This window comes from Anolis carolinensis, chromosome 4, assembly GCF_035594765.1.
Source record: "Anolis carolinensis isolate JA03-04 chromosome 4, rAnoCar3.1.pri, whole genome shotgun sequence".
Taxonomy (NCBI): Eukaryota; Metazoa; Chordata; class Lepidosauria; order Squamata; family Dactyloidae; genus Anolis; species Anolis carolinensis.
Genome location: NC_085844.1, coordinates 236,525,329 through 236,549,283, shown reverse-complemented (window position 1 = coordinate 236,549,283; position 23,955 = coordinate 236,525,329). Strand labels below are relative to the sequence as shown.

Genomic DNA, 23,955 nt, shown 5'->3' with positions numbered 1-23,955 from the left:
AGCATTTTCTACACAGTAAATAGCTGTTCTGCTTGGAAAATAATATTTCAATGCTGAAATGTTAATATTCAAACTTTGCAGCTGTAACTGAACTTGTCCTGCCTATATATCTTATACATATCCATCTCTAGAATGTTTGTCAGATCTTATTTTGAGGTCTAAGACTAACTGACGAATAAAACTGATTTTTTGTTTTTGTTTCAGGTTCATTATAAGACGTGGAGACGGATTTTGAAAGGCTTTTGGCTCACTGTTGTCTCTTATTCAATGGTAGTTCTCATTGCTATCTATTCCTATCAGTTTGAGATGGTTTCTGCATTTTTCCTAAACACCTTGCAAATATCAGAGGAGAGGTAAGTTTAAATATTGCATATAAACTAATCTAAATTCCAATTTTATCTTATTCTCTTATTAATAACTCTTCATAAAAGGTTGCATTCTGCTCCCTTCTCACTGTACAAACCTTGAAGCTCTTTCTCTAAAGGTTTGACAGACTGGACCAAGCTTGATAGACAAATCTTTTTGGCATTGCCTTGCCATATCGTCTCATGAATTGATGTTACTTCCCTACAAAAAAGAAAGCCTTGTTAGTGAATAATTGTTTTCTGGACTGGAACAATATGATACTTCAGGCGTTTGCCTGCATTGACCTGGAATGTGTGAACCATATATTTGTAATCTGATAGATGTTATCTTCTATATCAAGTATTTTTTCCCTGGGAAGTACGTTCCTATGGGGATCCTGGGGGTTCCTTTTTGTTGTTGTTAACTGACATCAAGTTGACCTCGACTTATGGTGATCCTATGAAGGAGAGACATCCAAGTCAACCTTTATCAATGACCCTTCTCAGGTCTTGCAGTCTCAGGGCTGTGGCTTCCTTGGTTGAGTCCATCTTCCTCATTTCCTACAACTTTCCATCTTACCAAGTATTATTGTCTTTTCTAGTGAATCATGTATTTTCATGGCATATCAAAAGCATGGCAGCCTCAGTTTAGTCTTTTGAACAGAACAGTGAATGTCTAGTCTGCTTTAAAAAGCACTAGAATAATTCCAGGTGAAAAGTTAGGGTGACCTAGATCAGTGCTTCTCAGGCTATTGATGTTAAGGTCAGGAATCTTTTTTCCTCTAATGTGTTAGAGACTGATATCCATATCTGTGTCTATATCTGTGTCCATTGTCTACAATTGTTTCTTATTTTTCTGGAAATTTTTCTGGAAACCACAGATTGGCACTGATCTAGGGGCCCTCACTTTGAGAAGCATGAATAGATGGCAAACTAAAATCCAGAATTTGGTTATATTTAATGAACTAAATTCAAAATGGATTTACATCTACTTCTAGTTTTGGTTTATTTCAAAGATGGGGTCATTTTTGGTAGGCTATACAGCTCCTAAGATAGCTTTGGGGCAACTTTGGTGGCATTTCAACTCACCCAAGTTGCCCACTAGTGGTTTCAATGAAGCATATCCTTTGTGCTTACTAATGCTTATGGATCTAGGAGGTACAATAACGAAACCTCCCCACTACTAACCAAACTTGTGCATATCTTTCTTCTTTACACATCACAGATTAAGAGACATGGGTCTTGAGCGATTCAGCACCATGGAATTGTTCACAAGGATTCTGCTTCCTGGTGCCTTTCTTCTGGCCTGTATCCTTCAGCTGCATTACTTCCATGATGATTTCTTAGTGATGACAGATATAAGCAGTATTTCCATCAGGCCAGTATCTTCATCTGGGAGGTATTCTGCATGATCTATTGAATTTATATGCTGCCATAAAATATATTTATGCATGTGTAGCTGAAATGTAGATTAGAAAGTAAAGATTTGGTCTGTCCTGCAAGAGATTACATTTGTCTTGAAGATTCAAGTGTCTCCTAATTCAGTCTTTCACTTGGATTTATAGACAGAAATGCAGTTAAATGTGAGTGGGCTACTTATATCTCTTTTGGGTGATGTCTGATTTTCCCACAATGAATTATGTATAAAATTATTTTCCTTTCCAGCGATAAGAAGACCGAGACTCAGATATACCTTCTGGCAAACATGTAAGTTAACTTTATGTGTTGGATCTCTTCTTTGACTGTGACTATTGAGAAGGACAAATTACACTCTTTCCTTTTCCATCCCCTACGTTTGCACCATGAACTCACTTGACATAAATCAAGGACAAAGAAAGACACTGGGGTGACAGAGTATTATTTGGGACTATCCAATTTATGAGGACTATCCTGATTTGCCAGGGATGGTTGTGATTCATTCCTGAATCCACATTTTCAGCTGCTTTTTTAGTGTCCAAGTCTCTCTCTCATCCTCCCACTGCTCATGAACTCAAAGTGCCAATGTTGTTTGTGGGAGGCTAAGGAAAAAGCAAATTGCTGCAGCCACTCCTAGTTTGTGTGTTCCTTGTTGGTTGTAATTTATGCCATTTGGACCACACTCTGAAATTACTTGGCCAGATGTGTCATAATTTTAATCTGTGAAGTTTTGGAGGGCATGCACAGGCTTCACTAAATGTCAGGTTTTTAATAATGCTACTAGGGCCTCTTCTACACTGCTATAAAATCCAGATTATCAAAGCTGATAATCTGGATTTTATATTGCAGTGTAGAAGGGATCTATGTTTCTTGATACAGTTTCTGGTCTCAGCATATCTTATCTGGCCTTTAATAGGGAAGACCAGCAGTTCTTATGGAGCAGCCATATACTGTATCAGTGGTGGAGCACACTTCTGTATGGAAGAGGTCCCAAGTTCAGTTTTTGCCATCTCTAGTTAATGGGATCAGGAATCAGATTATGAAAAAGATACATTTTAAAATCTTCCCTATTGGCATTGCAATTCCTCACATTGCATATTTTGCCTTTGACATTTTCAGGCTAAAGGAAAACATGCAGAAACTACAAAACAGGTGAGCTTAAAACTAAAAAGTGTGTTCAGTATAAATACTATACTTGGTTGTTGTGCATTTTCAACCTTTGTAGTCTTTTGATGTGCAGAGAAAATATTACAGTACCTTGTCCCTTTTCCCTTAAGAAATGCCAGAATGCTATTAAATGTGCCTATCATGTGCTGGACAGATAATCGAGGGTATAATTATATTACGCACATATTCCACCCACATTTTTGCACATGGCTAAACTTGAATTAGAGCTATTGTGTTTAGGTTGATACCCTGAAGTGAGCATCCATTAGGGCTGCACAACTTGTGATTCTCTTAAAAGGAAATTATTGCAAGTTTTCTACAAGAAATCATTGGGGCTCAATAAGTGTCCTGCTTTTTGCTGCCAACCCAAGATTATTATCATGCTACAATACATGGCCAGAGGGCTCTGCTGGGCTTAATGCATCATATGTTATTCATTCATGCTTAGCCTATGTGAACCAGTGATATAAATTACCATAGATAGTTAACTAGGGAAGCATGGTATATATTCATAAGCCAATAACAAAGGAGCCGTGGTGGCTCAATGGGTTAAACCCTTGTGTCGACTGAACTGCTGACCTAAAGGTTGGGTTGCTGACCTGAAGATTGGCAATTCGAATCCCCGAGATGGGATGAGCTCCTGTCTGTCAGCTCTAGCTTGTGGGGACATGAGAGAAGCCTCCCAGCAGGATGGTAACACATGTGGCTGTCCCCTGGGCAATATCTCTGTAGATGGCCAATTTTCTCCCACCAGAAGCGACTTGCAGTGTGCTCTCAAGTCACTTCTGACACGATAAAAAAAAGCTAATAACAGGTCATGGCATTTGAATTTTACCATTTAAAGATGTAACTTTCTTATGGGTTATTTAAAACCAACAAGAGATAACATTTCTTTAAGTGTGATTTTCAAGAGATGGAAGAAGAAACCCATGATTGATAGTGTCTGACACTCCTTTCAATTTGCATCTAGAAATAGTAAGGAGCTTCCATGTGTTCTTCAAGGATTCAGTCTAGGAAAATACAAGTACATTTTATCATAGGAAATAATAACAACAACAACAACAACAACAACTTTGTTCATGTATCCCACCACCATCTCCCCAAAGGGACTCGGCGTGGCTTACACCCAAAAACAGAAAATAAAACAAAACACAATTTTAAAGTACAGTTAAAAAAACATATAGACATGTTAAACGACAACTTAAAAACTCAATTAAAACAGCACTCATCAACCGGTGGCGGTAAGCTACTGTAAACATGGCCAGGCTGTAAAGCTGTCATTGAAGGAGATCCCTTTAACCACCAGAATAAATAATATGTTATTTATATGGTGAAAGTATTTAATCTTGTAACCCCTCAGCCTTTGATATATTTAGACAACATTAAATGTAGGAAATCATATTTGTATATTGGTGGGGGGAGGCTTTTTAGTGTGATTTATTTGGGATCAATAATAACGTCTTGGAAACGATGGACACAGTCACTTGGAAAGGCTGTGCAGTAAGTGGGAATTGCAGGGAAGGGCTTTAGGAATTCTCCTGACTTACCCGCCTCCATTTTTTAAAAATTGGGAATTGTGCAGGAGAATTTCACAGTGGATTTCCCTCATAATTTAATGATATAATAATATACAATAATATTATACTATACTAATATTATATTATATTGTATATACATGTAATATTAATAATAATATTATGATGTAATACAATGTAATAATAATAATAATTCACTATTATAATTGTATATTTATATTACATGCAATATTACTAATAATATTGCAATATAGTCATATAATATAATATATATGCTTTGCCATATTACATTGCACTTTATTGACCATTTTAGCTGTGAAACTACCTCTCCCCATTTTGAAATATTCTGCACTTTGCCCAGATCCGTGTATTAGTTTCCTGTTTTTAACATTTTATGCTGTATGTGGATTTTTATGACTGTTTTATTGATGCTGATGTTTTATTGTTGGGATTTGTTTTATTGTCTTGCTGTTGTTATTATATTGTTGTGTGGGGAAAGGCCCCATGTAAGCCGCCCCGAGTCCCTTCGGGGAGATGGGGTGGGGTATAAAAATAAAGTTATTATTATTATTATTATTATTATTATTATTATTATTATTGTTGTTGTTGTTGTATGTATATATACTTGTAAACCGCCCTGAGTCCCCTTCGGGGTGAGAAGGGCGGGATATAAATGTTGCTAATAATAATAATAATAATAATAATAATAATAATAATATTGTAATGGAATGATCTGAACGTGGTATCAACACTTTGCTGACAATTAACTATATATTTAGTTCCATTGTCTCTCTGTTCTATTGTTGGTATATTTCCCAGACTTGAAACCAGTGTCACTCTGTGATGATTAAAAATCATTAATCCAGAATGATGATGATGATGATGATGATAATACTTTATTTATAACCCGCCTCCATCTTCCCGAGGGGACTCGGAGTGGTTCACATGTGGACTGAGCCTATGTGAATCAAATATAAGCAAATCCTATTGGTTACCTCATTTTTAAAAAACGCCAGAAAAGATATGTCTTCCAAGGACCAGATTTCCCCATGCTATCCATAGCCTTGAGGGTTTATCTGAATATCTTGAGCCCTATTCAATAACCAAAGCAAAGCCACAATAACAAAGTAGTTGATTCTTGGATGTTTTTCTCTGTCTGCAACAGGCTGGCTGCTGAACAATTACAGGAGCTGGATCCGTCTGTGAACACTGTGGGGAAGAGTCATCCTACAAATCTGGGTAAGGATGATGAATTAACTCTTCTGCTGAAAGCATAACAGCAACAGCATTACTAGGTCATTGAGTCCAAATTTCCCACATTGCCCTGGAGTGACTTTTTTTTGTCCTGGTTATTGTTGGAAACTGAATGCTGACTGGTTTGATTTGGTTGCCCAGAGCAGGCATAGAATCATAGAATCATAGAAGTTTTGCATGGGCAAACTTTGGCCCTCCAGGTGTTTTGGAATTCAACTCCCACCATTCCTAACAGTCTCAGGCCCCTTCCTTTCCCCCCTCAGCCGCTTAAGGAAGGGGCCTGAGGCTGTTAGGAATGGTGGGAGTTGAAGTCCAAAACACCTGGAGGGCCAAAGTTTGCCCATGCCTGAGCTACAGGGTTAAACGGAGTCAAGGGCAGGACTCTTTGTAAAATTCTCCCGTGTGATGCATTTCCTTTTCCAATCAAGATAGTTTTAGAAAAATGTACATTTGTTTTGCAACAATTGTAAAAATGTATGTTGAAGTTATCTACTATAATAAAAGTGGTTTTGTTGTTTGTTTGCTATTAATTTAAATAAACAACCAAAAGTTTGGAGAGAGTGCAGCAGTTTGCTTTTGCCAGAATCTACTGTAAATTAACAGAGTGCAAACTCTGGTCCCCTCTACACTGCCATATAAAATCCAGATTATTTGATATAATATGTATTATATGGCGGTGTAGAAGGGGCCTCAGCGCAGATGAAATAAACTGAGGACAAAAGGGAAAGTGAGAGGAGGAGAGAGAACTCGGAGATAATAAAAGCAACTGGAAAAGTAAGATTAATTAGGACTGTCTCTGCCTAACTACTGAACATAATTTTAATGCTGTGTTCTTATCTTTCTAGTATTCTTCACAACTTTCAACATTATAAAGCATATTTCATCATACAGTAGAGTCTCACTTATCCAACATAAACGGGCCAGCAGAATGTTGGATAAGCGAATATGTTGGATAATAAGGAGAGATTAAGAAAAATCCTATTAAACATCAAAATAGGTTATGAATTTACAAATTAAGCACCAAAACATCATGTTATACAACAAATTTGACAAAAAAAGTAGTTCATTACACATTAATGCTATGCATTGAAAACATTGACTACAAAAATGTGTTGGATAATCCAGAATGTTGGATAAGTGAGACTCTACTGTATTTAGTCTTCAGTACCACTTAAGACATATCAATTGTATGGTGATAAACCAGTCAAATAATTGATTGCTGTAAATTTTCCGGGCAGTATGGCTATGTTCAAGAAGCATTCTCTCCTGACATTTTGCCCACATCTATAGCAGCCATCCTCAGAGGTTGTGAGGTCTGTTAGAAACTGTTGCCTAGCTTCCAACAGACCTCACAACCTCTGTGGATGCCTGCCATAGATGTGGGTAAAACATCAGGAGAGAATGCTTCTGGAACATGACCATACAGTCCGAAAAACTTATAGCAATCCAGCGATTTCCGCCATAAAAGCCTTCAACAACACACAGTCCAATAATTCCATATGTATGAGATGGGGTAGAGATAACTCAAAGATAATTTTCTGCACCTTTCCCATATCAAGTTGTGCTTATGTGAAGTCACAGCAGTAGATCTGCCTTATCTTTCTTTGCCATGTTCTTACTTAAGGCAAACTCAAAAGCACAAACCTTTTTGCAAATTTCAGACACTGTTTATCTGTTTTGCATTTAAAAAAAAAACCAATTTATCTCTTGCCGTAGAGGAAAAAATGAATAAATGGACAGATGTGGTTGACAGTTTGGTGCCTCATGTCCTGAAGTTCTTGACAACAGTTCAGTCAATGCAAGCATTTGCGTGGAGAGTTCTGGAGCTGCACATCCTCAAGATTACATCTGTTTGGATTGTCTGGATCACTATTCAGGAGGTTAGCAAATAAGTATCTTATTCAGGATTTCCTGTGCTTCATGTCTCGTTGTGGTTAACCCCTAAGTCTGCAATGAGAAAGTATCACAGCTTAAAGTGAGAAAGATGGCTTGTAATGTTAATGTCAATACAAAAAACTACCTGAACATTGCTAGGCTGTGCTGACTTTGGGGATTTTGGGGACTAAAATCTAAAAAAGTAACTTTTATTTATTTTTTTCAAAATGAGCAAAGAAACTGAAAGACTAGAACATTACAAAACTACAACTTCTAGGATTCCAGAGCATTGGACCATTGCAGTTATAGTGATGTCAAACTGTATTAATTCTGTAGTGTAGATGCACTATAGAATTTGTTTGTTCATTACCTTCATTCCATTAATTTATTAGTTCCACATTACATTAATGGGGTGCAGTCCATAAACCTTGAACCAAATAAAAGTTCCCAACCTTTGGACCCACCTGATTTTAGTGTATCACCCTTGTTCTCATACACTTCTTCAGACAAAAACAGATTATGCAAATCGCATAATTAAATCTTGAAGCAGAATATAGAATCATAGTTGGAAGAAACCACATGGACCATCTAGTCCATCCCAGGAAAAGTACAAAGTACCCATCCAGCTTCTGTTTAAAAGCCTCCAAAAGAGCCTCCTCCACACTCCGAGGCAGTGAGTTCCAGTATTGAACAGCTCTTCTTACAGTCAGGAAGTTCTTCCTAATGTTCAGGTGGAATCTCCTTTCCTGTAATTTGAACCCATTGCTCTGAGTCCTAGTCTCTAGGGCAGCAGAAAACAAGCCTTCTCCCTCTTCCTTAAGACATCTGTAATAAAACAATTTGTCAGAAACTGATTTTGGGTTTTGCTTGTTTGATACTGTCTTGCAGGTGTCCTTGATGAACTATGTTTTCTTCATTCTGTGGACCTTTTCTCTTCCATATGCAAAGCTTCGCCCATATACCTCAAGAATCAGCACATGTTGGTCCTGCATGATGGTTATCTGTAAAATGATGTACCAGCTGAAATTTGTCAAGCCTTTGGAATATTCCTCCAACTGCACACAGGTCAGTTTACTTATGAATTATCAGGATCCAGATGTCATGAGCACTTTCTGGTTTGGCTTGTAACATGCCTTTCCATGTTAGTGGTTTGCTTCATTAATATTAAACTTTCAGCAAAACATGAAAAAGTCAATTTTGGGACGACAGTGTCCAGAAGCACCCAGCCAGCATGGGCATTCCCAAAAGTAACTTTTCCAAACTCTGGCTTGAAGTATAGAAAAATAGGAATGGAAAATGGCAAGCATCTTATTGCAAAAGGGTTTCTGCAGTATTTTCCCCATGTGAATGCTCTCACAACTTAGACCCTGATAGTCGCAATGTAGAATGTGCAACTTGCACAAGTGTTATGAAAGGCAGCTCTTGTGTGCCCTTGGCTTCCTTTGGAAGGAGATATTTCCAGAGTTTTGTGGTGGTTTTGATATATCTAGGCTAATTTATAAATGGACATGGTGAGCATACACCAATCAAACAAAATAGCATGCTTCCTAAACCCAACAATGTACAGAACCATCTCTGTCCACATAACACCTAACTATGAATAAAAAGTCACACATGACAAAGAAAGATTTCAGTGTCTTCTAAAAAAAGAATAGCTCCAGATCTGTAGCCTGATGTTGGGAAGCCATTGTGCCTGCTTAGCTTTTAATTTTAAAACATTTTGCATTTGCTAGACGTTATTGTCTCCTCAGGGTCTTCATCTGAATACAACATACTCCTATACCAATGTGGAGGAGTTACTGGAGAAATCATTGTTGTACACTGCACCAGTTGACCCAGCGCATTGGGTTGGAGGGTTCTTGAAGTGTAATGATAATGTACTTCCATGTCTAAAGGTAGGAAATGTATTTAGCCATTGTGCCTATGGAAAGCAAGAAATTAGATTTTATGGTCATTGCCAAAACTGGTGGTTATTTATGGGATAAGGTCTTCATCATGTTCGTCCCATCTGTTAGCATGTGTAGATGATTCTTCTAGAGCAGTCAGCAACCAGATACTGATTAGTAAAGGTAAAGGTTTTCCCCTGACATTATGTCTAGCCGTGTCTGACTCTGGTGGTTAGTGTTCATCTCAATTTCTAAGCTGAAGAGCCTGTGTTATCTGTAGACACCTCCAAGGTCATGTGGCCGACATGACTTCATGGAGTGCTGGTTTACCTTCTCGCCTGAGCGGTACCTATTGATCTACTCACATTTGCATGTTTTCGAACTGCTAGGTTGGCAGAAGCTGGGGCTAACAGCGGGCCTCACTACACTCCCCGGATTCAAACCTGCGACCTTTTGGTCTGCAAGTTCAACAGCTCAGTACTTTAATACACTGCACCACTTTATAGGAGGGCTAGACAAGCTTTGCAGGCTACTCTGTACTGTTATGGATGACATTTGGTGAAACTGGAAATGGTGTTTGTGTCACTTTGGAATGGGGTATTGCTATTTTAGTGGCTCCCCACAAAATAAACCCCCTTTCCAGAATGTTTTAAATTCTCTTGTTTGTGCGTTTTCCCTCCAGACTCAAAATGCATATTTTACCAATGTGGGAGTGGTGACTGAGGGGCTTTGGCTAAGTTAGTGGAGCTCCAAAGGGATTTTGCATCCTATAACCTGCACAATTCCCACACCTGCTTTGTAAGTGAAGAAGTACTGAGAAATACTAATCACCACCGCAAAGGATTGTTTCTGTGTTTAATAGAACCATCTCACCATCCTGATTCTCATGGCTCTTGAAGCAACTGTGCATCGCCACCAGTGTTTCTACCGTATACAGAACCAGTTGATGTTGCCTGCCACAGGGAGCCTTTTTCATAACATTGCTCGTGAGAATTTGGATGATGGACTACTAAGTTGCATCAAATACTTTATGAACTACAGTTTTTACAAGTATGGACTAGAGGTAAGAAATGTTAGCAAAGAGATTGTATGATATTATTGGTGAGCTTAAAGGGCATGAACAAAGTCATGGAGGAAGGAAAATTACTTGACACAAGTCATGATACTGGACATCAAGAGAAAGAAGCCAAGGCAGAGTGTTTGTAGTCCCAGTTTATGTCACTGTATGTCATTGTCTACACACACAAGGATGGAGAAAGCAGGTTGTGATCTCCACAAAAATGTATACAAAAATGTGGAGTAAGATGAATGTGGACTGGACTTGATGGTTGAATACATCATTTATCATTGATCTTATAAAAGATGCAGTTGTGATGAGACCAGATGGTTGTGTGTTTGATGGTTGAATGGGCAGAGTGAGGAGGAGTGGTTCATTGGAAAAGTGTTGATGAGCCAAGGGTGTTATGGTAGACCATGCATGGCAGGTTCCTGAGGTGTTGGGAAAGTGATCAATATAGCTATGCGTTTTGCTGTTGTTTTGCCTTTTGGTTTTCTTCAAGCCTAAATAAAAATGATAGTCTTTCAGTGGTCCTTCAATGTTTTAAGGTGCTTTTGATAATACAAAGTTAGCTAGAAGGAGTGTGATAACTGTGATTTAGTCCAGGAAGAGGAATATAAGCTGAGGTTTAATGAAGGGGAAGATCTAAGCCTCTCTTAAATGAGTCCTCTAGGATATGAGTTACAATACCAGTCACTTCTTGGGGAGAAGAGAGAGAGGACTGTTGCAATTTATTATGGTTCCATAACCTTGACCAAAAATGAACATCCAGCTTGACTTGACTCCGCCAAGCTGTAACATTTCTAAGATCTGTGTGGAAAGGCTTTCTCTTGGTCCCACTAACATCAGAAGCACGTCTAGTTGAAGACACCAGAAACCCTTTCCCGGAGGCCTGGCAGGTCTTACTGCCTTTCTGCCAACACCTTTTTATTTTGGAGGCATTTGGTTTTTAGTATGTTGCAGCTTATGGTGCTTTTGAAAGCAGGGATTGTGTTCATGTTTCTATTTTATCATGTTTTGTACACGTCTTTAAAACCACTTTTAACTTGAACTTTTAACTTGAGTTTATTAAGAATAGAAGTCTAGATTAATTGTATTTTAATCTTTGTACTGAGAGTGTTCCGTCTCCCAGGGTTTTGATTTTACAAGTTGTCCATAGCCACAGGAATAGCACCTGTTTGCATTACTTCCAGGGCTGTTGCAGATTCTGCAGCAACCTGATAGTTTAGCTATTAGCACAGTTTGTAGTCTTTGCTGCTTGCAGCTTGCAAATGTATCTATTTGTTCTGGAGACCGCCCCTTTTCCTGGGGAAAGGAGGCTCCATTTTGAGAAGCCTCTGGCCTTCTAGACAGAAGAAGAAAGAACTTAGATGTGCTTGAGTGGCCAAGCCAGGCCAACTCTGACAAAGCCATCGTAAGTACTGACCTGCCTTTAAAACCAGTGCCGAGCATAGATAGGGAAAGACCTGTTCTTTCTAAAAATAGTAGCTTAGCACTGGGGCAGAGAATATTTCAGGATTTCTCTACCATTGGAGGAAGTTCTACCTATGTCACCTCAAAAACTAGCTTGGAGCTTAGATACCCTGTTTCCCTGAAAATAAGACATCCCCGGAAAATAAGACCTAGTAGAGGTTTTGCTGAATTGCTAAATATAAGGCCTCCCTCGAAAGTAAGACCTAGTAAAGTTTTTGTTTGGAAAGCATGCAGGATCGGTAAATGTACATACCATAGATTCTTGTACATGGAAATAAAGGTAGTATCAAGAAATAATAATCTATATATATAAATGAGTGATGGCATCACGGTGACCAACAAAACAACAAAACTACAGGCTCCCCAACCACGAAATTTGACAACACAACCCATCATCCACACCTCTAGGTTGATACAACAAAAAGAAAAGAAAAGTCCTAATTAGAGGGAAATGAATAATTGTTTTTATCCAATTGCTGCCAGTTAGAGGACTAATCTCTGCCCACTTGGTCTCCTAGCAACCCACTCAGCCCAGGGGACAGGCCGAGTTAGGCCTCACTTAGGCCTCTTCCACAGATTATCTGATTTGCATTGGATTATATGGCAGTGTAGACTCAAGGCCCTTCCACACAGCTATATAACCCATTTATAATGGACTTAATGCCAGGGGAAAACCTTTACCTTTTACCTTAACTACCACCAATTCCTCAATACTTTATTTCCCATACCACCAGACTTCGCCACAGCAACGCGTGGCCGGGCACAGCTAGTACAGTAGAGTCTCACTTATCCAACATAAACAGGCCGGCAGAATGTTGGATAAGCGAATATGTTGGATAATAAGGAGAGATTAAGAAAAAGCCTATTAAACATCAAAATAGGTTATGATTTTACAAATTAAGCACCAAAACATCATGTTATACAACAAATTCAACAGAAAAAGTAGTTCATTACACATTAATGCTATGTAGTAATTACTGTATTTCTGAATTTAGCATCAAAATATCACAATGCATTGAAAACATTGACTACAAAAATGCGTTGGATAATCCAGAACGTTGGATAAGTGAGTGTTGGATAAGTGAGACTCTACTGTAATAATAATAATAATATAATAATAATAATAATAATAATAATAATAATAATAATAATAACTTTATTCTTGTATCCCACCTCCATCTCCCAGAAGGGACTCAGGGCAGCTTACACAGGGACAAGCCCAACAACAACATAAATTTACATACAAACAGAAATTTAAAACAGTAATTTTAAAACAGTATAGCAATAAAATATAATATAGAAATTCTTAAAAGGATTCACAGTTTGGTTATGCTGTTTTGTGATGACAACTACTGTACAGTAGATAATAAATTTTCATTTTTTAAAAATTCAACCATAAATGTGAATTCGTCTTTGTGGAAAAATAAGACGTCCCCTGAAAATAAGACCTAGCGCATCTTTGGGAGCAAATATTAATATAAGACACTGACTTATTTTCGGGGAAACACGGTAGTTATAGACCTGCTCCTTCTGATAGATCAGGGCTAGGGTAAAGAGGATCTCAGGATCTCTTTGCCTTTGGAGGAAGTTAAACCAGCAACTAAAGGGGAAAAGCAAGAAAGGAATATCTGCAAGGTTTTATAAGTTGACTGTTTATATTTGCAACCTTAACTACGTGTGCTAAGTCTGCCATGGACTTTGTGAAAATAAAATTTTGTTTGATTGTTCAACTTGAAGTGTTTTTGGTCACTGGGATTTCCAGAGCTTCTAAGTAAGGCCCCCACAGTTCACCTGGGCAAAGGAAGAAGCACATCTAAAAGCTTTAAAAGGTGCCTGGGTGTGATGGCATAGAGAGGTATTTTAGTTGCATTGTGTATATAAAAGGTTGTATGCTGCCTTGGATCCTATGCTGGAAGAAAGGCAGAATATAAATTGGTAATTAAATTTATAAAATAACAGATACAAGTTGTGAGCTTCTTATGGTGACTTTGGGTGGCACATTGCTTTCTTGCTGGTTCCATGTCATTTGTTTAGAATTAAACTCCTAGGGAGATACAAATGGTCTAAATATTGCTGACTTTAAAAAATAATCTGAAAACACATGCATGCTAAACAGCATTTGGTGCTCAAAAGTCATTCCAGCTGCTTTCTGTGTGCATTTAAATTGTAACTGTATGTCCATGCTTTTGTAATCTAACCTCTCTTTTGAGAATTGTGCATCTTGAATGGTGGTTAAACACTTCTTAAATAGATAATAAGGAACATTTTTGAAATGATTTGCTCAGTGACCTCTTCTGCTCTTTCAGACATGTTTTGTAGCTACCTTTAATGTGATTAGGCAGCGCATGGATTTCTATGCCCTAATTCATGCCAGCTGGCTAATTTACCTGTTGAGCTGCCATCGGAGGAAGGCCATAGCTGAAGTCTGGCCCAAATACTGTTGCTTCCTTGCCAACATAGTGGCTTTTCAGTATCTGCTTTGCATTGGTCTCCCACCTGCTCTCTGCCAAGGTAAATACTATTCTGGGTAGCAAGAGGGTAGTTGCATTTTGGGAGAGCATACCATGGTATTATTGGATAGCTTGAATGTAGGCTGTGACATCCAGTGGCTTTCCAATGTTTTTCCTCTTGACAGCTCCCTTTGATTCAAAGATGTCTGGACAGTAAGCCCATCAATTGGTTTAAAATGCTTTGTATAATACAGATAATCTCTTTGCTGGCAGATTATCCATGGAGAACCTCTCGTTGGCTGCTCCACTCAAATTTAATTAAGTGGCTGTATCTGCCTGATTTTGCCAAGAGTCCTGATGCTAATTTCCTCCTGTGTAAGTATATTAATCTCTTGATTGGATATCTTTGATCTTTTTAAAGAGAGAAAACATGGAACTTAATAACAATAATAATTTCTATGAAAATATCTCTAATATCTTAAGTCCTCGGGAAGAGCCTACAATTAAAATTATAATGAATCCCAGACATGGATCTAATGTGTGTGTGTGTGCTGTGATATATGTACTACTACTACTACTACTTGGGGTGGCACAGTGTGTTAAAGTACTGAGTTGCTGCCTGCTGTTCTTCAAAGCCTGTTTCCCACACTTCATAACTTAAAGTGCCTTTATTACAACTTTAAAAAGTGCCAACAGCAGGTTGGTTGGAAACAAAGGAGAGAGAAGCTGTAAGCTGGGTGTGTAGCAAAGTTTTAGACAGCCATGTGTATTACTTCAAATGTGAAGCATATAGCTAAACCTTCATCTCCTCTCTACCTCCACCTTCCTCTTTACAGCTGCTTGTGTTTTCCTAATGTATTAAATAAATACAAAATAAATCTGCTCTAAAACTGTTTGCCAACTCTAAGTTTAAAAAATAGTATGAGCTTGTACAGTTTTTCAACTAATTTAATCCATAGCACCATAACAACTACAGAACTCAAATGAACCTGCTTACTTAGAAATAAGCAAAAAATATGTTGTGTGTTAAAGCGCTGAGCTGCTGAACTTGCGGACCAAAAGGTCCCAGATTCAAATCCCAGAAGCAGAATGAGCACCCGCTGTTAGCCTCAGCTCCTGCCAACCTAGCAGTTCGAAAACATGCAAATGTGAGTAGATCAATAGGTACTGCTCTGGCAGGAAGGTAACGGCGTTCCATGCAGTCATGCCGGCCATATGACCTTGGAGATATCTACAGACAATGCCGGCTCTTTGGTTTAGAAATGGAGATGAGCACCAACCCCCAGAGGCAGACACGACTGGACTTAACGTCAGGGGAAAACCTTTACCTTTCTTATAGTCATTCATAGCTATAAAGCTCAAGGAGAAGGAATTCCCATTTTTGTTTTGGTAAATTGGGAGGGGGAGATAATTCTTCTGTGTACTTTTTTTGTAACTGACATTGTCATTCTTTAAGAATGTGTGTTTATGTATATTTTATTGGGTGTTTAATAAGTGCCCTATCTACCTTCTGAAGAAAAATATAAATAACATGTAAGGGGAACCCAGTGTATCAATAAGCACGAGTGACGTCTTCCTCTGACTTCTCTCTTTTGGCAGATGACTTCCTGCTTCTGCTCTTTGCCTCCCTCCAATGGCAAGTATTTGAGGATGAGAATAAACCTGTTGTGAGGATACAAGCTGGAGATAATGTAGAAATCAGCCGAGAGCTCGATCCAATGGACCTCAATGAGTACAGCCCAGTACCAAGCTTTATCCACTGCAGGTAAGAAACTAAAGGTGGGAAACAAGTTTGTGTGCACGTACTTTCCCCTTGAAATAGAGGGATTGAGTTTTGACAACAGAAGTGATTCTATTACAGATCTAGCCTCCCTTATTAGGAATTACAAATAATTCTAAATAATTAAAACCAGTATAGATTAAAAACATATAAATATCATTTAAGTAAGTTTGAATGTTTCTATGTGTGCTATTTGAAAAGGAAGTCAAAATTGTTAAAAGAATCTGGGAAGGTAATAGGAGCAAAAGAAGGCACTTCTTGGATATCTTAAATCTCAAACAGGCTCATATAGGGAAATAGGTTCCTTCAAGTAGCTTGGACCTGAGCTGTATAACACATGCTGCTAAATGACAGAAATTTATTTAATTAATCTAGGTGATAGAGGATGCTTTCCAAAAAAATGCCAACATATCACTTTATCAGAAGTGATAGAAGCCCCACCCCATAGCAAGAAAAAATGTGCCAAAATATGCATAAATAACAATAAAATAAAACTGCATTTTGGATGTTGTGTAGTCAAAATGCAAACATGACACTCAAAGAAAACTGGATTGCCTCAAAACACTGACCAAAACACAGGATGATTCAACCAAATAGGAGATTCTATTTTTAATCTGTCTAGAGCCTAATATTGACCTTTGTGATGTATCTAAGGTGAAAGAAAGCAATTAAGTAAATAAATACAGAAAGTGAATTTATCACATCAAGGAGTAACAATTCATTCCATTTTACTAAGTTCCTCAGCTGCGACATGCAAACTTTTGTTTGTTTATCCTTATCTTCCTGTTATTTCCTTCTGTGCAGGTCTTACCTGGATTTGTCAAAAGTGATTGTGTTCAGATATCACTTCTGGTTTGTCCTTTGTCTTATTTTTATGACGGGGACAACAAGGATTAACATCTTCTGTGTGGGCTACCTTGCGGCCTGTTTTTATTTCATGCTCTTTGGAGGAAGCCTTCAGCTGAAGCCTGTCAAAGATATCCTCATACTATGGGACTATCTCATTGCATACACAGCTTTGGTCATAACAATGAAGAACCTCCTTGCTGTATGTATTGTTATTGTTACATATATATTGTAAGGCGAAATTGAAATAGCATTCCTAAAATATCTTCCCAGGTAGAGCACAAGGCTGGGATGGGAAAAGGGAAAGGGGGATTACTACTAAACTATTACTTTTTCCTTCTCGCTTTGCCTGCAGATTGGAGCTTGTGCTTACCTTAATAAATTGCAAAGAAACCACTGTTGGTTGATTCATACATTTGGTATGTTCTGCACAGTATCAGGATATAATATAGGTAAGTTGTGTGTTTTTTCTATTGCAATGGCATGGGACTTGCCACTGAGCCATGCGTAACATTTGCTGAGATGTGTTGTCGAAGGCTTTCATGGCCGGGGTCACAGGGTTGTTGTATGTTTTTCATGCTGTATGGCCCTAGACTTTCCACAGATAGATATTAACCTCTTTGCTTAGTTTTCTCCATACCTCACAACCTCTGAGGATGCCTGCCATAGATGTGGGCGAAACGTCAGGAGAGAATACTTCTGGAACATGGCCATACAGCCCGAAAAACATACAACAACCGTTTGCTGAGATATTCTACAGTGGAATAAGCTGCCTGGTAGTGGAGTTTCTTTGGGGGTTTTTATACAGAGACTGGATGGCCATGTGTCAGACGTGATTAAAATGTGTATTCCTGCATGGCAGGAAAGTTGGATAAAATGTACTTGTGGACACTTCCAGCTATAAGAGTTTTTCTTTTTATGTCTTTACTATGCCTTTTTGGAATATATGGAGACTTCTTTTTTGTCACCAGAAAGAGAACTCAGTGTCAGATCATAAAACTTATACCGTTATATAATGTTTCTTGTATGTAGCAGTGGCTCCAAACATTTCCAAGCAAATATGACTTCTATGTTGCTACTTGTTTAAACACAAGAGATTATCTTGATTCCAGATTTCTTATATACCACATTGCCTACCAATTCCCAAAGCACTTCATGTAACAAAATGCATGTATAACCCATTAACCCACAGATATCTCATATGTAAAAGAAGCAGAGGTCAATCATGGCCTCCTTATTGTTAGCATTAATCATACTATAATACAATATTATAGTAGTGAGGTCAATTGCATATGAAAGATATGTGTGCATATTTTCCTGCTTTATAGATCCACCTGATGATGAGATATGTGAACTGCCTGAGAAGGATGCAGGGATCGGTTGGGATGTAATATGCTTTATGTTTCTGCTGGTCCAGCGTCGGATTTTCACAAGCTACTATTACCTCTATATTGTAGCAGATCTCAAGGCTGCTAAGATCTTAGCTTCCAGGTACATACATGCCAAGCATTCAATTGATTACCTCAAAAAATATTTGACTCATTGCTTCAGGGGTGAGGAGAAAATGTACCACAGACCAAGTTCATACACTCCAACTAGCAAGCAGAATATGCCAAAGAAATATGTAGCCTGGTTGGAAATGGTCTGACTGCTGGTCCATCACTGTGAAGACCATAACTGTTTAGGTCTTGCAAATTAATAGTTGAAGGTGGTTGCTTCTGCTTCCTTGTGACTAGATCCTAGTTTACTGAAATAACATTATCTCTGTGTGAAGCAACCAATGGATCATGCCAGTGAGGCAGTTCTTTCTTGCATTCTATATGATCTCGTCATTTTGTATAGATGTCCCTGGAGTAGAGTGCTATCCTATACTTGCAAAATAGTGCCTATACCAGGCATGGGAAAACTTCAGTCCTCCAGGTGTTTTGGACTCCCAACTCCCACAATTCCTAACAGCCTACTAATAAACTTACCCATTGTAGAATGCAAATAAGTTCATGTCTTGAATAGTTTGGTAGTATCTATTTACCAAAATAGCTTGATTTGTCTCATCTATTTTGAAGAAAATGTATTTGCCTGTGACTGTGATGGGTGACTTCTTTGCTCTCCCAACGAAGTGTCATCATATTTGCTGCTGCATCATTAGATATTATGGGTACAGCATGAGGATTTTGGATGAATGGATTTTAATCATATGTTTTATATTTTTATATTGTTTTAATTGTTTTAATTGGATTTTCATTGCTGTTTTAATTATGTGTAGGCATCGAATTGTTGCCAATTTTGTACGCCGCCCTGAGTCCCTTCGGGTGAGAAGGGCGAGATATAAATGTTGGAAATAAATAATAAATAAATAGATATTGGCAGCAGAGTGATGTTAACACAGACCTGGGCAAACCTCAGCCTTCCAGGTGTTGTGGACTTCAACTCTCACTTCAACTCTCACAATTCCTTACACAATTCCTCATTGGCTGTGAGGAATTATAGGAGTTGAAGTCCAAAACAACTGGAGGACCCAAGTTTGCCCATGCATGTGCTAGCATCTCCATCAGGAATTTGCCTTTAAAATAAAGTGACATGAAGTGCACACCTTAAAGGTAAATATGTGACAGGCAAGTTGCATCAAATCCATGTCAGTTGAGAAGATGGTGATGTCTATGGACTCAGTGGTCACAAAATGCTATTGGTTATGATGGGAAAGAGGAAACTGGAGTCAAAAACAATGACACCTGGAGGATGGGAATAATGATCCTATACTGCATTGGCAGAATGCAACTAAGTGGATCTCTAAGTTCATGGCAACTGACAACATGGAAGGCTCTTAACTTCTGTCCCTTCACAGAGGAGCAGAGCTATTTAAAGTAAAACTGAAGAAAACGGTGGATCTCAGGATCGAAGAAGAGAGAAAATCAATGGAAACAATGAAGAGGCAGTAAGTTCTCTCTTTTATTCATGGGACTATACAGCAGTTGACTCAGAAGTAAGGAAGACGGGTGTTTGCTATACATTTCCCATTGTACTAAGCAGAATAAACATTGGGGCGAACATTGATAGCAAGAGTGACAGGGAATGTTGCTGATGAAAATTGTACTTTTTTTTATCTGGAAGTATGTTCATCGGTTATATTGTAATGCCAACCAGTCTTTAATATTATATTTCTAGGCAAGGGCTGGTTATTGTGAAGATGCAGCTCCCTTGTTAAAACACTAGCTACTTGCTGTTTCCATGCACAATTCATAATTCAGGCCTGTACACCCTGGGTTTAGGCTGTCAGGTTATACTTTTCTGTATGATCTTGCCCCTCTCTGAGATCTTCAGAGGAGGCCCTTCTCCCATTCACTTTCATCATCTAAGTCTTGTTTGTTGGTACCACAAGGGAAGGCCTTCTCAGTGGTTGCTCATAGGCTTGGAAACATCCTCCCTGTTGCCATTCCTTTTCAGGATGAAGTATTTTCCATTCTAAAAAACTTTTAGAAAATAATTGCAATGGGTTTAAGAGCATGTCATTCTATTAATTTTAATTTTTGTTTTACATGATTTTAATTCTGTGGATAATTTAATAACATTCTAATCGCATTTTAATTCATGCATTTGTATTGTCTTTACCGTATTTGCTTTGTTTTTCTCAGCCACTGTGAGCCCTAGATTTGAGAGAAGAAAGCAGGATATGTGTGAATAAATCTAATTTGTGAAGTGACTGGAATAAAGATTTAGAAATACATGGAAAATTCTTTGTATGAAAGATAACACTTGTTCTCTTTCTAAATCTGTAGAATGGACTTGATGAAGCCAAAGCAGAAAAGGGTTAATGGCTTGGATAAAAGAACGTCAGAAACAGAAACTGTGCAGGAGTCTGAAAGGGAGAAAGATTCTGGTAAAAAACAATATTATTTTTAAATGATGTACACAGTTAATGCAACCTCATTTCTTGGATAATTATGAATTACCGTATATACTCGAGTATAAGCCGACCCGAATATAAGCCGAGGCACCTAATTTTACCACAAAAAAACTGGGACAACATTGACTCCAGTATAAGCCGAGGGTGGTAAATTTCAGAAATAAAAATAGATGCCAATAAAATTACATTAATTGAGGCATCAGTAAGTTAAATGTTTTTGAATAATTACATAAAGCTCAAATTTAAGATAAGACTGTCCAGCTCTGATCAAATCATTATTCTCATCTTCTTCAATGTAAATGTGCTTATGTATCATTTTAATAATAACAGAGTAAAATAATACATGTAATAATAATAATAATAATAATAATAAATAGAGGAAAATAACACAAGTAATAATAAATAGAGGAAAATAATAATTACAATAATAATAAGATCAGAGTGAAATAATAAATGTAATAATAATAATAATAATAATAATAATAATAATAATAAAAATAGAGTAAAATAAATGTAATAGTAGCAACAATAATAGAGAAAAATAATAAATGTAATACTACCAATAATAATAGAGAAAGATTATAAATGTACCATATATTCTTGAGTATAAGCTGACCCAAATATAAGCCAACCAGGACCCTCACCCGAGTATAAGCCAAGGGGGTCTTTTTCAGTCTTAAAAAGAGGGCTGAAAAACTAGGCTTATACTCGAGTACATACAGTACTATTCCCTGGCATTCAGGGAACTAGGAGTTCGCATTTACTATGAGTTTAGATTGAAAATTCTTTACAAAAGTATATGTACAAATAGCATGAATTACCTAGGTGAGTTTTTCAAGTATGTAGATCCTTGCATACAGCCATATCTTTGTATCTTTCATTGTCTATTCTTTGCTCACTTTGAATTGAAAAGTTTGTTTCTGGTACCTTTGCAGAAGATGGTGGTAGCAAGAAAGAAAACGAAGGCAAGAAGACGTGGTGGCAGCCCTGGGTGACTCACACATCAAGTATGTACATTTCCTATGTGTACAATGCATATCGAACTGCTGTTTCACTTGCCTTGGCAAGTTTGTTTGCTATGTGATGTTCTATACTTGTTTAATTACTGCAAAAACTTCCGAATCTTAAAGAATGAATTACTTAGATCAATTGATTACACTTTTTTATTTATCTGACACATAATCCTAATTAACTAGATCGCATTTGATATTAAAATCCACATGATTTTTAACACAAGGGACTTTAAAAATGTTGAATGATTGAAGCATGGATTTCCTCCCACCCTTTTGGTACAAATTCTGGCTGAATAAGCTTAGTGGATATGTTCGTGATTTCAGATTTGAAACCAGGTCTTATAAAATGATGTATAGTAGAGAGTACAAGTTTTGTGCATGTAAGATGATGGACTTCCATAAGAGTGTTTTGCGTTCTTCGCCATGCCTGTTTTCCAATATTGGTTTCAGTGATTCGAGGTGGGAGCTATTGCCTTTTTGAGACAGATAGTGAGGATGAAGAAGAGGAAGAAAGAGTTGCTGAAAAGAATGAAGAAGAAGCCCTGAAGAAGAAAACAGCATTCCAGGTGCAGCACTTGTCCCTGTGTAACGTGGGTATGCTATAATTCAGGAACCAGGCAAAAGACTCAATCTTTTCAGCAGTGCAATCCTCTGCAATCTGCTTATACACAAATCGCGTTGTGTATTGCAGCTTCAACCAGTATGATGCCCTGCAGGTGTTTTGGACTAAAGTTCTCCTTATGCAAGCAGAAGCTCTGGTCCAGGCATGAGAAAACTTTGACCCTCTAGATGTTTTGGACTTCAACTCTCACAATTCCTAACAGTCGATAGAAATTTTCTGGTAGCCTGAAAATTTATAGCAATCCAGCTAGTAGGCTGTTAAGAATTGTGGGAGTTGATGTTCAAAACACCAGGAGGGCCGAAGTTTGCCCATGCCTGCTCTAGTCCCATTCCTCTCAAGGTCACAGGTCTGGGAAATGATGGTGTATGTATCATGAAAGCTAATTGTGGTGTGGTATATCTGTAAGACGGAAACAAAGTACTGTGGGGATTGTTTGAGCTGAACAACTGGAAAGAGGACTGTTGTCTCCAGTGAGCTGAAGAGCTTCATGTAGAAGATGGAGCATGATAAAGCAAAAGGTTGGAGCAAACCTATTCCTTGTGGCTCCAGAGTGGAGGAGCAGAACCAAGGGGTGGGAAATTCAAAGAAGATTTCCTCTAAACAGAAGAGTTATGGCTGTTCACCATTAAAATGAACAGTTTCAAAACTACCAACCTTTAGATAATTTGATAAGGTGATAGCCTTCACTTGTTATTCTTGTTGTATTTTTAGTGCTGATTGGGTTGTAAATTTTAGCTCTTTTTATTATGTTCTATCATGGAATCAGTGACAGTAGATATTTTAGGCCAATTAATAAAATAATGAGTGTGGTACCAAGATTGTACTGATGGTGAAGTTATAACTGGGACCATTCTCAAATGCCCTAGTTTCCACATCCTAGTGATTTCCCAGAGCTATAGATCCTTACTATAAATCTGTATGAAATTGATAGCTTTAAATTGATACTATTATTGAATAATAGTCTGCTCTCTATTCAGCTTGCTTATGAAGCCTGGATAATGAGTTCAAAATCAGCTCTAAAAATGAGAGAGCAAGATGAAATCAGAGCACAAAGGAAGAAAGAAGAGGAGGAGGAGGAGGAAGAGGAGAAACAGAGTCAATTGAAAGGCAAGTAGATACCTTATTAGCCGTGTGCAATTTGGTTAAAATCCGTGTTGTTTTCAGTACTCCCCCCGATCCATTTTTCGGAAGCTTCCCAAAATCAGGCAGGCAAAATTCTGTTTTTCGATCCAGGAGCTAAAAGATCAATTTTTGCTCTGGAAGATCTTGCCTGTTGGTAGCAATCGGGGAACTGCTCACCAGCTTGAGCCCGGGCTGTGGAGCAAGCTGGTGAGCA

General features: G+C 38.0%; 1 protein-coding gene across 3 annotated transcripts in view; it reads left to right on the top strand.

The window, feature by feature from the left end:
• LOC100558965 (piezo-type mechanosensitive ion channel component 2) overlaps positions 1–23,955 on the top strand; it is a 50,848-nt gene that overhangs the window by 5,590 nt on the left and 21,303 nt on the right. For all 3 annotated transcript variants that reach the window (XM_062978975.1, XM_062978976.1, XM_016997354.2), the window contains exons 6-25: positions 205–353; positions 1,570–1,743; positions 2,010–2,051; positions 2,880–2,912; positions 5,628–5,701; positions 7,433–7,596; positions 8,480–8,656; positions 9,343–9,486; positions 10,340–10,540; positions 14,314–14,518; positions 14,731–14,832; positions 16,057–16,222; positions 17,042–17,285; positions 17,439–17,535; positions 18,412–18,574; positions 19,926–20,015; positions 20,857–20,957; positions 21,920–21,991; positions 22,448–22,563; positions 23,597–23,726. In XM_062978975.1, the coding sequence (XP_062835045.1) occupies positions 205–353; positions 1,570–1,743; positions 2,010–2,051; positions 2,880–2,912; positions 5,628–5,701; positions 7,433–7,596; positions 8,480–8,656; positions 9,343–9,486; positions 10,340–10,540; positions 14,314–14,518; positions 14,731–14,832; positions 16,057–16,222; positions 17,042–17,285; positions 17,439–17,535; positions 18,412–18,574; positions 19,926–20,015; positions 20,857–20,957; positions 21,920–21,991; positions 22,448–22,563; positions 23,597–23,726 (2,644 nt within the window). The remainder of the gene's footprint in view (positions 1–204; positions 354–1,569; positions 1,744–2,009; positions 2,052–2,879; positions 2,913–5,627; positions 5,702–7,432; positions 7,597–8,479; positions 8,657–9,342; positions 9,487–10,339; positions 10,541–14,313; positions 14,519–14,730; positions 14,833–16,056; positions 16,223–17,041; positions 17,286–17,438; positions 17,536–18,411; positions 18,575–19,925; positions 20,016–20,856; positions 20,958–21,919; positions 21,992–22,447; positions 22,564–23,596; positions 23,727–23,955) is intronic.